The 18,857-nt window shown below is 37.7% G+C and overlaps 3 protein-coding genes across 3 annotated transcripts in view; all 3 read right to left on the bottom strand.

Annotated features, from left to right (window-relative positions):
• CADPS2 (calcium dependent secretion activator 2) overlaps positions 1-18,857 on the bottom strand; it is a 575,914-nt gene that overhangs the window by 370,317 nt on the left and 186,740 nt on the right.
• On the bottom strand, positions 11,806-14,359 carry RNF133 (ring finger protein 133). The gene is given in 7 exon segments (XM_028525940.2): positions 11,806-12,254; positions 12,256-12,434; positions 12,437-12,887; positions 12,889-13,178; positions 13,181-13,298; positions 13,300-13,315; positions 14,322-14,359. Coding segments are annotated over 7 exon segments (1,173 nt in total). The 3' UTR covers positions 11,806-12,173.
• RNF148 (ring finger protein 148) lies at positions 14,196-17,518 on the bottom strand. Its single transcript, XM_036010858.1, is given in 3 exon segments — positions 14,196-16,206; positions 16,208-16,888; positions 16,890-17,518. Coding segments are annotated over 3 exon segments (906 nt in total). The 5' UTR covers positions 16,961-17,518; the 3' UTR covers positions 14,196-16,052.

Below are 18,857 nucleotides of genomic sequence, written 5' to 3' on the forward strand. Positions count from 1 at the left end.
GTGATGACTATAACATGAAACTACATATGTAAAGGATAATTCTGCTCAGCAGTCCAAATAAGGCTTCAAATATACTTATCCACAGAAGCACCTATTGTTCACCCATTGCTTTTTATCTGAATTATGCATTGCTTCTTTGATCCAAAAGGATTGCATAATGACAGAAGAACACTACCTGCTTGCCAAATCATTGTGGCTATCTATGAGCTGGTTCCTGGGAAGGCTGCCAACATGTGCGCAGCCAGGAAGATGTTGAGAAAGTACAAGAGCCCCATTAAAGAGATGACTTTTTCTCTTGAATAATGTCAAATAAGACATTGTAATAATTCCCATAATCTATGTTGTCTATGGAGAAACAATAACAGATTTTTAAACTGTTTTTCAGGTGTTATTAATTCATGAAGGTTTCAAATAGTGATGATTTTAGTCTCACTAAACATCAAATAATTTCTAGTTTTCCAATGTTTCTTATCAGATCAGTTTGCATGGCCAAAGCCAGTCAATAGATTCCCTGCTGGCAGCGTATTGTGCCAGTCTCTTCCTCTGCCCAAGTCTCCCTCAACCTACCTATCCAGCCTTCCTCTTCCTTTGCTTCTGAAAATATATTTTCTGATCTAATAAAGGGGAACACTTGTTTAGCCCTCAACACTCTTCACAAGTTTCCTCCCTTATACTGCAACCATTTGTTTTTATCATCCATAAATATTTATCAAAACATACTATGCGTTGGGTACCATGCTCAGTGCTGCGAATTTACTAGTGACGAAAGTGACATGCTGCCATCACAGAGCATAGAGTAGAGGAAAGAATGACACATACAAAAATGACTACAGCTTGATTAATACTACCGAGAATTTCTGGAGCCAGGAAAATCTGTAACAAGGTTTTGAAACAAGTTGAGGAGGTTATAAAAGGCTTCCTTAAGGAGGTAAGTGGAGATCTGAAGACCAAGAAGAATTAGTATGGAAATGCGGGGAGACCAAAGGAGTGGGGGAACAAAGCTGGTCTACATGGGTTTGAAAAAAGTTCCTTGGGCTGCAGTGAAGGGACCGAGAATACAGTGGCATGAGAGAGGGGTGGAAAGAAGGAACAGGCTTTTGTTAAACCCTGGGGAGACATCTGCTCTTTATTCCAGAGACTTCACATATATTAACTCTATGTCACATAAACTAGATGCTAGTACTTATTTTAAAGGTAAAAAACAAAAGCAAGTTGAGGTGAAGACAAATAACTTGAGGTCCCATAGCAAACTGTGAGTCTTGCTGGATCCAGAGCTCCCCTCTTCATCACCATGCAATCAAATTTGTTGATTTATCAATTTAAAGCTCAATAAACTGAGCTAGAGAAGGCAAGGAGTGGATGGGCTAAAAAAGAATCAGGAGATGGAATATACTGTTATTCTTTACCTCCTTTGTGAAGCTTCCCACAGCTTGATGCCATTTCTGAGCCTTCTTAGCACATCCTCAGCCTCTCCGCAGGTATTAAACACACCTGTCCTCATCTTGTAGCAGCTTCTGTATAGCATCACTATTATCTCTTCCCTGCTAAGACTATGAATTGCACTAGTGCTGCACCTTTAAAGCTTCTGCAGGATCTGGTATCATTAGATACACAAATTTTAGAGGAAAACACCAGGTCCTTATAATATTAATGAATTTTAGAAACTTACTAAATCCACAGGATGGTGTTTTGACCAGTGTGGGAAGACGTTTTCACTGAATCAATGTAAAGAAATGAACATCAAGTTATAGGGTAATTTTAATAAAGCTAAACTTATGCAATATTTAATAGTAGAAATGATAATAAATCCAACAAGTCTCTTCTTTGTGATACATTACTACTAAAAGTAAATTGTGGTTAATTTTTTGGTTTTAGTGGTTGATCTTTCTTGACAAATAACTTTAAAAGGGCTACACTTTTGCCCTGGCTGGTGTGGTTCAGTGGATTGAGCACCTGCCTGCAAATCACAGGGTCACTGGTTCAATTCCCATTCAGGGCACATGCCTGGGTTGCAAGCCAGGTCCCCAGTAGGGAGTGGATGAGAGGCAACCACACATTCATGTTCCTCTCTATCTCTTTCTCCCTCCCTACCCCTCTGTCTAAAAATAAAATAAATATTTTTTAAAAATAAATAAATAAAAGGGCTATACTTTTATTATATTATATAAAATATATTATATATATTTATTATATAATCTGTTTTTTATTAGTCAACAAAGTCCAGAGGTTTATAAACCACTAATTTAACCAACCATCTTCCCTTATATCTTAAATCTGACACAACCATGACTTAAAACTGATAGCAAAAAATCTAATTAAAAAAATAAATTTAGGTGAGTGATACACCCCTAGACCTTTATCTATACACTATGAAACAGGTGTTCTCCAAGGACCCCTCCTTATAATTAATCCTCAACACTATCAAAGTTTTCTCATGGTTTCTGTAGTACAAATTGAGATGAGTTTTTAATATCCAAATGAACATAAATGTGATATCACAAGTATAAAAAACCATATTTTTAGAAAAAATACGTGCATGCTGTTCCCATCACCTTACCAAAATTACAAACTTTTTATTAAACTTTTATTTTATAACATCAGCTAATAACACATCCTTTCTTTTTTATAGGTATTTTCCAATTCACTGATTATCTTAAATCTGATGGCCAAATTCTCCTTAACCCTGTAACTACAGAATTTGTCAATCTACTCACCTAAGCATAAATTTAAACAGAGAAACAAAGCCCTGGTTGGGAATCTCAGTTGCTTAGAGCATCATCCAGGTACACCAAGGTTGTGGTTTCAACCCCTGGTCAGGGCACATACAAAAACCAATGAATGAATGAATGAATAGAAAAACAATGTCTATCTCTCCCTCTCAATCTCTCTCTCTCTCCTATTTCTCTCTTTTACTAAAATCAATAAATTAAAAAATTAAATATAAAATAATAAACAGAGAAACAAGATTACTGGGTCCAAGCTGGTCTTACAGTCTGTGTGACACTGAGGCTGAAATCCTGAAGGGAAAAGAAGGTCATGTTCACAGTGGAAAAGGGAGCCATGGCATGGTAAATGTGAATTTCTAAAGCAATATCTATATGCATATGAAATTTAAAAGAATAACCCTTCTTCCAATCCATTACCTCACCCTTCCACTGTTTCATCAGTTTCATGATATGATTAAAAAAAGTCTGAAAGTTCCTGGGTTAGGCTACCTTGCTCTGCCTAGTCTGTTAAGGAAAGTTTATTTTCCCCCCATCGTTGTAATGATATAGAAAATAAAATTAAAAAACTTAGTGTTTTACATTTGGAGTCCCATAATATCTCATGTCAATGAATTCTAAAAGTGATTTATCCCTTTATTATATGAAACAAACTATGGTCCAACTGTCTTACAGCTTTACAATATTCCAACTTTTTAAAAAGATCTTTTATTCATTTATTTTTAGAGAAAGGAAGAGAGGGATAAAGAAAGGGAAACATGACTGGTTGCCTCTTGCATGCCCCCAACCAGGGATCCACCTAGGCATGTACCCTGAGCGGGAATTGAACCAGTGACCCTTCTGTTCACAGGCTGGCACTCAATCCACTGAGCCACACCAGCCAGGGCACAATATTCTAACTTTAATAGTGTAATTTTGTTCACTTAACCTTCACTTCTCTGCCACTCTTCTCTCATCAGCCAGAAAATGGTGGAACACAAATCAGAGGGGAATCAGATCTGAGTATTCAAAGGCATAATAACACGATCTGAGAATCTCTGAACCATTCTGGGTCCATTTCTTCACTTAAAGTGTTGTGAGACTGCCATGACATCCCAAAACATAATTTTATAAAAACATTTTTTATGAAAATGTCCAAATATACAGAAAAACTGATAAAAGTTTATAGTGGGTTGGAAATCACTGATTTAATAATTCCCATTCCTTTACTTGCCAGATTTGGAAAAACCAGAACTTAAAACTGATACTGAACAATATTTTATTCTGACATGTACCTCCTACCTAGATTCTGCAAAATTAACATTTTAGTTTCATTTTTCTTTCACATACCTGTCTATCCCTCTATTAATCCAAATTATTTTTGTTATGCATGTCATAATAAGTGAAAAACATGATTTTGTACTTACAAAATGATTCACAATGAATTGGAAAACTGTAAACACTGGTCCTTTGCTGGACCAATATGTCAAGGAACTTTTCCTTGAGAAGACAGGTAATGTATTAATGTTGACAGAACAAAAATATTTATTTTGGGAGAAAAGATATTTCTAAAAATTAGGCCATTTTATTTTCCACAATAATACACCACATACCAGAGAATGAGCTTCTAACCTTTTCAAATTTTAGGTTTATAAAACATGAATCCGTAGGGTAGCAAGTTTTTTACTCTTGATAAGCCAAGAGCCTTTATAGCAGAGAAACAAAATTCCAAATGAGAAGGGAAAAAAGGCATTCTATTAAGTCAAAAAAAAAAAAAAGAGCCCAAAATGTGACTATATTTCCCAGCTATATGGTATCTCTCAGTAAATATTTGTTGAATTTTGTAGTTTCTACTTTGTAGTTTATTTTTCCACCAGATGGCAACTATGTGTGGAATAACAATGTTTTTAAACTCCAGGATGTGATTTTTCAGGATTGTGAGGGACTTCAAAGGTATTAAGCCAGTTACCCTTCCAGAGTTCTTTTCCCTCACCACTGAAAGGACACCCAAACATCAGACTCCTTTAGGGAAGAGAGAGTCTTGGCTCCCTGAGGCAATAACCTCCCCATGAGCAAGACCATTTACTGGAAAGTTCTTTGTTTTCAGGTGGCAATGTTCCCTATGGCTGTCATTCTCTCACCTACAGCAAAAGAAATTTAAATTCTTCTCAAGGTCATTCTTCAAGTGTTTTAATGGCTGTTAACACCGTCTTCAACCATCCAGGTTAAACATCCCTCAGATACTAACCTTGTGGCTGTTTCTCTGTATGTTCTGATGTAGGCCCTTCACTCCTTTCTGGTCTTCATTCAATTGTTTATTTTTTTGGTGAAGCCTCCCAAAATTGCCATTGTTTCTCCATAGCACTTATATATTTACTTTATAATTTCTTCTTACTAGAAAGTAAGCTCTAGGAGGCCAATGAGTTTATATGACTTACCCCTCTATTTCCAGGGCAATGAATAATTGTTGAATGAATGAATGAATAAAATGATTAATCAGTGAATTTGACATGAGTAAGACCTCACCATCAACATAAAGAAAAGGACAGTGATTAGGTCCAGTTACAGCACAATGCAGTGACGCATGCAGGAGATGCCCCACACTTTCCTTAACACAGCCTCCTTAGGTGCCCAATGGCTCATCTCACGCTTGTTTTCAGCTACACTTTTATGGATGCTGACTCTCCCTGCAGTATGTGTAAAGCTGGTTTTATGAACCCGAACCTAGGAATTAACATGACTTCCTTCTGAATTTCATCTATGGCCCACTGTTTTAGCATGTTTTTAGACATTTCATCAGAACAACTACCCTTTTCCAGTATGGACCACCTAGTACAGCTGTAGACACCCTGAGCTGTTTCCACGTTTCAGGTTTTTTCTATCCTTCTACCTTGGAAGCCATACATTGTCTAAAACCTGTTCATTTTTCTCACAGCTCCCTTAGCAGTGTGACAGTGGTGGCAGAGAAACCAGAACTGGGAGAGGAAAGGAGTAGCATACACATGCACAAGCCATGCATAAACTGGAGAGCAGCTGGGCAAGTGAAATAGGACTCAATGTGCCTGTTAACAACTTAGTGTAATAACAGCAACTGTTATTAGTGCAATGCTTTAAGATTCACAATTATCTTCATTTATACTACTTCTATCTAATTACAACTGTGTGATGCAAGATGCATCCTTTTCTAAAACTGAACCGATCCTCTGAGAGAGTAGAGGTTCTTAAAGTTGAATGTGCACCTGAATCAGCTGGAGGATTCGTTAAAAAAGATTGCTGGCCCCCCACTGTTTCTGACTCTATGGTCTGCAGTAGGGCTTAACAATCTACATTTCCAACAAGTCCAAGTGATGCTGATGCTGTTGGTCTGAGATGTTCTGCCTTCAGACAGGGAAAGGCTAGGAATGCAGGTCACGTGACATAAAAGCATGGTGTTCTCTTTGGTAGGCAACTGAACTTTTAAAATGGACTGAAGTCAACTACTAGGGGAATTATAAAAATCATTTTTTACCCCTTTCAAGCTTAGAGGGAAGGAAGGCTAGTATTACCCCTCAGAGTAAATAATCAATTTTTTTTAGTAAAAGAGAACTACCAATTCCAGAATCAGTTCTTACTAAATGGAAGTATCCGTTTCCTAGAACTCACATTTCCAATTTTTTGTTCAATCAGATACACCTTGCTCACACTATCACCGATCCACACTCCTTTATCTTCCACAATTATGTTGAGATCTCATGAGTTATCATTTCAACCAACCCCCTGCTTCTAGTGGAATTTTTCTTTCAAGGCCCAACCCTTTAAGTCAGGGGTGTCAAACTCATTTTCACCGGGGGCCACATCAGCTGGTGGTTGCCTTCAACGGGCCAAATGTAATTTTAGGCCTGTATAAATGTAACTACTCCTTAACTGTCTAGTTGAAATTACATTAAGCCCTTTGAAGATAATTGTGAAGCTGATGTGGTCCCTGGTGAAAATGAGTTTGACAACCCTGCTTTAAGTACTCAAAGCTGGACTCATTTTAGTATGTTCTCCTTTACTTGAAAACTAGTTTTTCAATCTAATTGACATGCAGTGGTCAAGACCAGGAGCTATGGAACCGAACCAAGTTCAAATACTGGCTGTTTAATTTTGCGCAAGTTACTTAGTCTCTCTGGGTTATTGTTAGGTTTAAATGAGATTCTACCTGTTAAGTGCACATAACAGCACCCTGGTATAGTGTAGCTATTATAATCACTGACTCCATCATTATCCCTGTCACAATTACCAGCTTCACTCAGGCTGCTAAGCATTTCTGAGGAAAAGTAATACAGCACTGTATATGAGGATAATACAAAATCAGGAGGCCCGCAGTAGCAATATTAAATTTTACATAATAGTAAATTGCCACTAATATAAAAGTAAACAGTGGTTTGTTTTGTTAGTAAATCACCAAAATTGAGTACTTATAATGTATCATACCATTTGCTATATTGTTACATTTACCCAATTTAATTAGTACAGACCTGTATTTTCATCTGCGTAGTAAACATCACCTACAAGTTCTTTGGATTCCTGAAATTCAGCATACTCAAACTTTGAGCTCCTCTTCTAGGCTAAACTTGCTTCACTTGCCTATGTTATCTACCTCACTGCATGGCATCATTATCACCTACTGACTTGGGCCAGATGTCAAGGAGTCTTCCTTGTCTCTTCACTCTTCCGTACCCATTTCATTTGCTAAACTTGGAGAAGAACTGAAGATGAAGGCTATGGGTATAGGCAATCACTGTTCACTGATTATTAAAAAATGAAGAAGATTCATATTGGAAAATAAAGTCACCAGAGAACACATCTTGAAGGTGACCCACCTTATACTCCCCTCACCCCATTCACCAACTATTGCTTGTGTTTGTATTTTCTCATCATCACTCCTGGGTCGCTGCAACAGCCTCTGGAATGCCCAGTCTTCATCTTTACTTTCCTTAACCCAAATTCCACACGACACTCAAAACTTCTTTATAAAACACCATGTGTATACTGTTCCCTCCACTAGAATGCTCTTCTTCCCAACCCAACAGAGTTCCATTTCAAATGTTATTTTTGTCTTTATGTGTTCTTGCTTCCCCACTCCTTCATACTGAAAGAAGCCTTTATCAATTTCTCATTATTAAATGTAAACCTTTATAACCTGGTATTTCTATTTCCACCTAAATGTTTTTAGTAAAGTGATAACACATCGATCTGAAGGAAGCATGGGTGCAATTGGGAACTTGATTAGTGTAAAGGCTCTCTGGAACAGCCCTACAGCAGTGGACCTCAATTTGGTCTGCAAACTAGAATCCCCCGGGTAACTAAAAATGCAAGTGCCTAGCTCCCAGCCCAAAGATCTTCAGTGTAGCCTGGGCATTGAACCTTTTTAAAAACTCCCCAGGTGATTCTGATTTGCAACCTAGGCTGAAAAGTACTGCTCTATGAGGAACAAAAAATGGGTTAAGAGATTAATAGAAGACCTGGTAAAAGTCAGTAGGCATCACTCAGAGTAGGCAGATATTAATGTAGAAAAAGCCTAGGTGGTGAAGAATTCAGTGGTGCTTGGTACAGTAAGGGTTACAATGGCTCACAATCTAACTCTAAGCTGAAGCTTAACAAAATGAGATGGGCTGGGAAAGGATGCTTAAGGGAAACTGCTTGGGAAGAGGACAAAGAGCAAGTGGTGGAAATGGAAGTACATTCAGAAAAGCAATTCTGAAAAAGATGCTGTAAGCTGGGAAGTTTTCAAAAATGACAAAACCCGATATGTGGCAACAACGGTGTGTTGCTGGTCAGAGACGAATGTTACAGGTACAGACAAGTTTTGAAATCTGGGTTACTTTGGTCATCCACAGTGAGGAGTGAAATTCATGTCAGAGGCTGAAATCATAAAACAACACAGTATCTGGGAGGTCTGACACAGATGACAGCACAATCAGGGGGGCGGGTGTTACAAACTGTGTAACAGTGTAGCTGTGAAAAAGGGAGGTATCTGTGGAGTACATGACCCTCTTCCTCTCCCAAAAATGTTCTTTTGGTTTAGAAAACCAGGTTTGCATTTTAAGATAGTTCTGTGCCAGTAGCTGTAAGAATACATAATCCTATTTTTATCACTAAGCACTAACTGCTTAAAATATACAGTAAATGCAAAACCAAATAAATCCTAATACAAAAACCGGTGCTCATGGCAAACATAAAGCAAGTTCATGGAGTCACCGCTAAAACGACTTTCACGGTATCAGCATGTAAAGCCTTCTTCATTTTACTTCAGTGCTTCCCAAAACTCTGATCCTTTCCTCTGTTTGATTCCTGTGTGCTGCTTCGAAAACCAGCGAGTCTGTACAGTAAGAAAACACTGTAACTCTACATGAAGCTTAAATACTATCAGAAATGCCAGACCTCTAGCTCACTAAATTCTCTGAAGTACTCACATACTGAAAATGTCATGGCTGACCAACATCTCTCTACAGTGTGCATGCATTATAATGATTCTACAGCAAGGGACAGATACACTATCAGTGTAGCTAATATGTCTTGTAATATGAGTAACTGCATAGATAAATTCACCTAAAACAGTCAATGAGTGGTGAGTGCTTTGGAATCATTTTTACTTTACTAAATGTTAAACCTAATTTATCCCAGTAATAGAGAAAAGATAAAGTTTAATTTTTATAAGGAACATCACCACCCTACCTAGCAGAGGGTGGGCATGGGGAATCAATTTTATTACCTGTGAATGAAAAAGTATATACAAAGGAGAAATGCAAGGGAAATTCATATGACTCTGGTATTAGGAGCAAAATAATTCACTGTATAGTCCCATATCACTATGGTAAATATATTTGCATCACTGAGAGAAACAGTGTAGCCCTCAGACTAGGTAAAAACTACTACAATGAACAGTACCTAACATTTGACATATCGGTGCTATTTCCAGGTCCCAGCTATTAAACTCAGAGTGAAACTCAGAGTGAAAGTGGTTTATTGATCTGTTTTCAACATTGTGAAGATTTAACTGCTATTTTTGTTCTGACATAAGAAATAGCTATGGAAAGCGCTTAGTCCACTGACTGCTACATGGTAAGCACTCGACAATGAGAGTTCCCAATTCACTCGATCTTTCCTTCCCCACCTAACACACAGATTCTAACTACTCTTTAAAGAACATTGAAAATTCTCAAATCAGGACAAGCACACTGCTTTAAATGTGAAGTGTCCATGTTAGCAAGAGACATCTAATTATAAAAGTGTGTACATGCTAATTTCCTACACGAGGGTAAGATTTAAGGTTGACAGTGATGAACAAAGTAAAGAAAAAAAGGGAAAGAAAGGAAAAAAGAAACCAATGAGGGTGCAGAGAAATAATGGAAAGAGATTGCAATGGCAATGTTAGTATGAGGAGTGACAAATTCTTCAAGTGCTAGGTGTACCTTGGAACGTGTACCCCACACTGAATGTGCTAAGAGTACAAAAGAGCTGCACTGATCTGCGGGTTTGGTTGGTGACTGCCAGAACTACCAGATACATTCATTTTCATTATTCCAATAATCTGTTCGGACAACCAGTGGAAATCATTCTAGCTATGCCCATGAGCTACCAGCCCCAGAGATGCCAACAGCTTCTCTTGCTCAGGAGCTGATTCTATGAGAAGTGGCTCTCACAGGGTCCTCAGGGTCCTGTTTCTTTGATGTGATCTTTGGCCCCTCAGGAAATGACCTGACTCTCCCAGAGTAAACTCACAAGAAGCTCAAGAGGGTGTTCCTGCTCAATCCTCCAGTATTGGTGCTATGCAGTCCTTTCAAAGAGCAGCTCTTGTGATTAAGTCAAAAGCTCTCTAGGGTTGGGTACAAAAAGCCTGTGTGTACCAAGCAAGGCATCACCTCCACCTGGTCATTTTCCCACTTTTGGCTGTGTCCTGGTTTTCCCTGGCCTTAAATGAGTCTCCTTCCCTCTCTTAAACAGTTTTCCTTAGCATTGCTCTGAGAAACAATTACTCCTTCTGCCCGTCTCTGAATTTCAATATTGTTAATACTGAGTAACTCACAAATTCTTCTTAATAGAGCTTTCTCACTACATTTCACAAGAATTTGTGTATCACTGTCAGTCCTGGAGAGGTCAAAGCTCCCTATTAAAATTATGCATGTTAAATTATAATAATGAATTATGGGCTAATAATGTAATTTTCTACTTTGTCTAAGTGATTTAGAATGAAAATTTTCAGGATTTGGTTCCCATTAATTTGTAAGATTGTGATACAGCCCAGTTTTTCCAGATAACACATAACAGTTAGATTATGAAAAAGATCTTTATCATTATTCATTCACTGAGTGAATGAATACTGAGTGCCCAGCTCTGTATCATATTCCTGGCAATACAGTGAACAAAACAGAATCCCAAAATGTCATAATAATAGTTTCTACACTGTGATACTTATCTCCAAAATAATCAAGCATATTTTAAGTATTTTATTTTTATTTTTTTAATCCTAACCAAGGATATGTTTACTGATTTTAGAGAGAGCGAAAAACATCTACGTGAGAGAGAAACATCAATCAGTTGCCTTCTGTATGCCCCCCCAACCAGGGGTAGAACCCATAACCTAGGTATATGCCTTGATTAGAAATCAAACATGCAACCTTTTGGTATGTGGGACAATGCTCCAACCAACTGAGCCACCAGCCAGGGCTTAAGTATTTTATTCAATGGCTAAATAAATAAATAAACTAGGTAGTACCAAATATACAGGAAAGTAAATATACCATGACTAAATGTGATAGAAATTCTTCATCATTTAAGGCTTTGTACACATTATGAACATGAACAACTATGATAAGAAATATCATAGTTGGCACTGAAATATTTGCTGTTCACTTAAAGAGTGCTAGTATTTAAAATTGCTATCACTATGCATATGCAGATCACGTAAAATGTACTTACTTAAGCAGAACTCTTTATCAAGAGTGAGACTTTCATGTGAAAAATGAAAAAAACACAATGAATGTCAAAATTACTATATTGTACTATAAATATCAAAAGATACATTTTACTCTTCCTAAAACAAAATTTATGTTTTTCAAACTTAAATAACAGTTTTTGGATCATAAGGAGCTTGCAAATATATTAGCAATATTCTTACTAAAATAAAGCCCAATATATGTACAAAAATCATCTAGAAAAAAATGTTTATCCTTGGTTTTAACATGCATGTATACATAGAAATAAACATACATAGTCACAGGAGTTACATACACCAACAAAAATTTACATTTAGCAAAGATAAAAACAAAAACAAACAAAACATCTTGCTAGGCTTTTTTTTTTGTTTTTCTGTCTTTAGGGATTGACAAAGAATGGAGAAAATTACCAAACAAAAAAGGACACAAAACCACACTTCAAACAAACCCTTGTCAGTATTAGAACTGATTTGACAAAGAGGTTTAATCCACTTCCTCAAAGGTCATGCTATCAAGGTGAAGGATGAGCATCTACAGAGTTAGGCTGGCTGTCATTCTGAGAAGTAGTGTGCTCCTCCACCTCTTCCACGTGGGGTCACTTTATCTGACTCTCTTGCAGGAGGAAGTTCATTATTTGTCCCGTCTTCACTAGGTGATAAAATACCAGGCCACTCATTTGACATCAGAACTTGCAATGATTGTGTTCCATCTTCAATATCCACTTGAATCCCCAAAGCATTAAGAACGTCACATTTGCACACGGGGCATGTTCATGGGCTAGAATCCAGGGGTCAATGCAATTCTTGTGGAAAAAATGTTTACAAGTCAGAATACGAATTGTGTCATCAGGCTTGTAGAGTTCAAAGCAAATTACACAACTATCTCCGTCTGGACTTACTTCCTCATCCCCTTCTTTCAGGACCCGAAGTTGGAGCTGGCTAAATGCTATCTTGAGATCTGTCTCTAACCGCAGCCATCTCCTGTTTTGAATCCTTGCTACCCAAAATCTTCGAATATGATAAAAGATGAAGTATGCTAAAGTAGCAGTTGTGACAATCACAAAAGAGACAAAATAGTGATTCATCCAGATGATGTGTTTTCTCCCCACCTCAACTATGACTGTAACATGAACTCCCTTCGAATTTAAATGCAAAATCTCCATGCCTTTTATGTTACCAATCATCACTACAACAATGTCTTCAAATGTCTGATGAGACATAGGAAAAAACCTGATTGCCAGTTCCTGGAACGTTATAGATGATCACTCCACTGGCTCCCTTCTCAACGGCCACCTTAATTTTCTGTGTGAAGGAGCAGCCTCCCCGTTCAATAAGTGCAAGCCACGTCTCTGAGTTCTTTGATCTGCTGAAACTGGTATTGGGATTACAGGCATTTTGTGGTTTTCCATCTGGTGGCACGACAACTCCTGTCACTCTCTTCAAAGTGGAGCTTCTTCCAAATACTCCAGCTTCCCCTAACTCTGACAGCATGCGATTCCCAATATGAAATGATATGTCATGTATGCAGTCCAAACAGTGCTGGCTTTGCAACAGCTCTGACTAAAAAGCCAAAGAACACTGAATTTCACAAGCCAGGAAGATGCAGTGTTGTTTCTCCGAGTGCCAACCTGGAGGAGAATTCATCTCTCTCTGCCTAGTAACCAAAGGACAATTCAATGAAAAGATGTGGCTTCCACATCTGTGACAATCAATTTAAAATAACAAAATAAAAACTCTCCTGGGTGAAAACAAGTTCCACTGTCTTCCAGCATGTTTTTTGTGAAAAACTCTTAAAGACGTCGCATGAGTTTCAGATGTTTTAATTAGAGGCAGAGAGAGAGAAAAACTTTACATTGGGGGGAAAAATCTGGTCTCACTATGGCAACTCTAGATATGCTTACTGTTGGGTGATAATGATTATGACATAAAAGGCAACACAGCCAATTTAGATGACAGCTTAGGGCCCTCCTGTAGAATGTATTGTCTTAAAAGTTTCAACTGTTGTTATGGGTGATTTATATGCTGTTATAAGACGGAATCCCTCTCTGAGTGACATATAATGTTAGCAGGTACCACATTAAACTAAAAATTAAATATAAAACTCATACACCTGCATTTTAAAACCATATGCAAGAAAGCTATATAACTACAATTTTTCTTCAAAAGAAATATTTTCAACAAAATGACCAGTTTTAACAAAATAATTTAAAATTAGCACTGTGACCAAATATGAGGTAAAAAGGAATAAACTATGTAACACCATTTTTAACTCACATTTAGTCACAATGCAAATTTTTATTTATCATATAAACCACTGTACTAAATTTACTTAATAAAAGTTTGCTTTAGAAGTTTGCCGGTTTTCATTTGGATTTGATTTTTAAAAGTAGTGTATCCTAACCTAGCCTGTGTGGCTCAGTTGGTTGGGCATCGTCCCACAAACCAAAAGGTGGTGGGTTCAGTTCTCAGTCAGGACACATGCCTGGGTTGCAGGTTGGGTCCCAGGTCGGGGTGCATGCAAGAGGCAACAGGTCAAATGTTTTTCAAATTTGTGTTTCTCACATCAATGATTCTGTCTCTGTTTCTCCCTCCCATCTCCTGTGTCCAAAATCAACACTAAATAAATAAATAAATAAATGTAGAATATCCTGTTAAATTACTTCAGCCTCACTTCCTGACTGTTACACTGATCATACATAGCAACAACAACAGTAGAGACAAACACTACTCTCATTTTTCTGTGGACCCTAACATGTTACTAATTGAACAATATTTTGAGGGAAGATGAGGAAGTATATAGGCTATAAGAGGAAAGGTTAAATATAGCAGTATTAGATTAGTACAACTCATTGTAAACAAAATATAACTACTGATTCTAGAAAGAAAAGCATCAAGGTCCCCACTTAAAATTAACCACAAAGAGCAGTGACTATTAAATATCATAGATACTTTTTAATAAAATATCTAAAATCAACAAACATCCATGGAGGAAGACTTCACATACACACTGTCAGTTCTGCCTGTATTTTACCTAGACTTATGTCAATGGTGCAGTATGACCTCAGAGCCAAAGAGTGACTTGTGAACTAATAAACATGAGCAGTCCCTGGTGCTGCCATACACTTTCCTAGAGGTATAATACCTCAGTGGTTCTTATTTGCCAGCTAGGAAACCACTGAAGGACTTTGGCCTTGAAATTAAATGTCTCTGACCTCTATGTACACAATGCTAAGAGACACTTTTGATTTGGGTCTCACCAGGACAATGGATGGTAATACTTTGTATGAAATGTGAATCAACAACGTGACGACTTGTGGCAAGAAAGAGGAAGGAGAAAAGGGCTCTATGGACCCAGCAAAAAAGTGGCATAAGAAAATACTGACTTGAAACCTTCAGCTAATAATGATCAATTTTTTATCAAAGGTCATTAACCTGACTGTATTTCTATACAATTATTCTTTTAAAAGACAGTATAGTACATAGTGTGTGGACTCACAAAGTACCAAGTTGGACATGAATGGTTTAGTATATTGTCCATAAAGAGAGATTTCATCAAAACAACATAACCAAAATCATTCAGCCTCTCACAGGTATTTATTCACATATTTAAAAAGCAGGGGCAAAGTAAAGCAAAAGATACAATTTGGAAAGGCAACTGAAAATTTCAGCTCTGCACTGTCAAAGAGGCACTCACCACCATTTTGAGAAGCATTTACTAGTTTATTTCTAGAAGGAAAATGTGATAACCATAGCTTATGCACTATGCTAGGATTTAAAGGACTCTGGCAAACAAAGGCAATTTTTTGCAATGCTACCCTTAATGAGACCTATAGTAATTTAAAATATTATTAGTTACATAATAAAAAGTGTTATCATCTAAATAATTATTTAGAACTATTACCTACCCATTCAGTAACCTTGGAAACCACATTCCTTGGTTATTAAAAATTAATTAGTGATGGAGAATTAAGATCTAATCCTATATTAAAGTTTACTGAGCAGAGATATTATTAGATATCAAATATTAAAGAAAATATGGTAACAAAGTATAAAATTAATATGAAAATCCTTAAAATATGACATTCTCTGTGGCATCAATTTCACAAACATTGTAATTTGAAGATAAAAACTAATTTGCTTTTAACATATACTAATGTCCTTATTTGGATTAGAGCAAAAATGTATACAAATTAAAACTTATTAGAAAAACAAGTTCAAATAGGTTGGTATGATATGGAATTTTATTTTAAAAACATGAATTTCACTCTGTTTAATACTTGGGTAGAGAAGCTGGAGTTAAATTTTCTCTCTACATACAGCGCTAACAGAATTTACCTAATTTTAATCTTTGAAAAGACTTTGTTACATCTTCAGAAAATTCTCTAGGTTTCTTAAGTTTTCAGAATGTCACACTTGCATATGGGGCATGTCCTGCGGGCTAAAATCCAAGGGTCAATGCACATCTTATGGAAAAAATGTTTGCAAGTTAAAATACGCACTACGTCTTGGGGTTTGTATACGTCAAAGCAAACAACACAACTGTGCGTTTGGATCTAGTTCCTTATCCCCTTCTTTGAGCACTCGCAGTTGAAGCTGAGCAATTGCTTTCTTCACATATGCCTTTATCTGTCTCCGCCTTCTGGTGGAAGCATTGGGCACTCTAGGTCTCCAGGTACAGTACAAGAAAAGGTAGGCAACTGTAGGAGCCAAGAAGGTAAGCAGAGACATGAGGTAATAGCTCAGCCATGGCATGTGCATTCTCCCCACTTCAATGATGATTGTCACATAAACTCCTTTTTGAATCAAGTGCAAAAGTTCCATGCCTTTCAAGTTGCCTATCATCACTGCAACTGTATTTCCTGTTCCCTGGTGAGACATGGGAAATACTTTGTTGCCCGTACCTGGATAGTTATAGATGATCACGCCATTTGCTCCCTTCTCTGCTGCCACGTTGATTTTACGTGTAAAAGTACAGCCTCCCCGTTCAATGAGGGCCAACCAAGAGTCTGCCTGTTCAGGCCTGCTGAAATTGGTCATAGGATTACAAGCATTCTGATTCCATCCTTCAGGAAGTACCACAGCACCAGACACCCTTTCCAGAGGAGAATGATTCCCGAACACTCCATTCTCTCCTAATTCTGATACAATGCGGTTTCCCACCTGAAATGTTATATTCAGGTGAGCTGTCCAAATTGCTTTTCCTTTTGAGTCAGGGATGGTAAGCAGTAAAGATGCTAAGCCTCAACAGTCGAGATGAAATAGAACTATGAATTGAAGGAGTAATTGTAAGTAGCCTCATACCTCCACTTGTCTATTCACTGACAAACATGAAAAACAAAATGTCAATTATAAAAGAAAGTAAAGAAGCTAGCTTTGATTGTTAGTGGTTGATAATTAAAGCATATTAACGGAAAAGCCCTGAGTGGATCAAAGACATCTTGCTCCTTCCAGTATTTCTATTTTGGGTAGATTACCTTTCTAAAAAAGAGTTGTTGTTAGTACAATATGATTTCAAGAAAATTATGACTTCCTAATGGGTAAATTGTGACATCAGAGGTAGTTAAGCCAATCCAAGAGTTTACATTAGTGCAATGCATACTGAAATCCTATTGGCCAAAAAGCTACTAAGCAATGACTCATATAACAATTTGAATAAACTCTAAAGTAATAAACAAATAGATAAGAATTTTGGTTAAAGTCTTGGGTTACTTTCCTAGTTCGACATAGAATGAAAAGCTGCCCAAGTACCCATCAATAAATGAGTGGATCAAAAAACTATTGTACATTTACACAATGGAATACTACACAGCAGAGAGAAAAAAGGAGCTTCTCTACCCTTTGTGACAGCATGGATGTAACTGGACAACATATACTAAGTGAAATAAGCCAGGAGGTGAGGGACAAGTACCATATGATCTCACCTTTAATTGGAACCTAATCAACAAAAGAAAAAAGCAAGCAAAATATAACCAGAGACATTGAAATTAAGAACAATCTGACAGTAAACAGAGGGGAAGTAGGAGGGGATAATGGGGAGAAGGGTTTTCAGGAACAACTAAACGGACACATGGATGAAACCAAGGGGTGGGGTGAAAGCAAAGGAGGGAGGTAGTTGGCTGGTGTGGGGGGGAAGTGGTGGGAAGTAAATGCAGACAACTGGAACTGAACAACAATAAAATAATTTTTAAAAAAAAAATAAATTAGATTTGAACCACATCGGACTTCCAACCAAGATGGAAGCAAAGGTAGACACACTGTGCCTCCTTGCACAACCAAAATAAGGGCAACAACAAATTTAAAAACAAAAACAACCAGAACTGACAGAAAATTGAACTGTATGGAAGTCTGACAGCCAAGGAGTTAAAGAAAAATATTCATCCAGACCAGTAGCAGGGGCAGAGACAGGCAGCTGTATAAAGAGGACTCAAAGCAAGGCAGTGGCTGGTGGACCCAGCAAGATGGCAGCTGATAGAGCAGTCCCACATTTGTGTGCAGATACACTGGGAGGAACAACTGGAGAGGGAGACAGACCACACAACCCAAGGTTCCAGCACAGGGAAATAAAGCCACAAAGCCTCTGACTGAAAACACCTGTGGGGATTGAGGCAGCAGTGGAAGAAACTCCCAGCTTCACAGGAAAGGTCACTGGAGAGACCCACAAGTTCCTAGAACTTACACAAGCCCACTCACCCAGGAATCAGCATGAGAAGGGCCCAATTTGATTGTGGGTAGCAGGGGAAGTGGCTGAAAACCAGCAGAGAGAGGAGCAAGCACCATTATTCCTTCTTGGACCCCCCTACACAGCATCACAATGCAGCGAGATAGGTTGCCCCAACCAAGTGAACACCTAAGGCTCCACCCCTTACTATGTTAAAAAAAAAAATGGCCCCAATGAAAGAACAGATCAAAGCTCCAGAAAAAATACAACTAAGCAACAAAGAGATAGCCAACCTATCAGATACACAGTTCAAAACACTGGTCATCAGGATGCTCACAGAATTGGTTGAATATGGTTGCAAATCAGATGAAAAAATGAAGTCTATGCTAAGTGACATAAAGGAAAATGTACAGGGAACCAACAGTGATGGGAAGGAAACCATAACTCATATCAATGGTGTGGACCAGAAGGAAGAAAGAACCATTCAACCAGAACAGAATGAAGAAACAAGAATTCAAAAAAATGAGGAGAGACTTAG

This window comes from Phyllostomus discolor, chromosome 10 (genome assembly GCF_004126475.2).
Source record: "Phyllostomus discolor isolate MPI-MPIP mPhyDis1 chromosome 10, mPhyDis1.pri.v3, whole genome shotgun sequence".
NCBI classification, from domain to species: Eukaryota; Metazoa; Chordata; class Mammalia; order Chiroptera; family Phyllostomidae; genus Phyllostomus; species Phyllostomus discolor.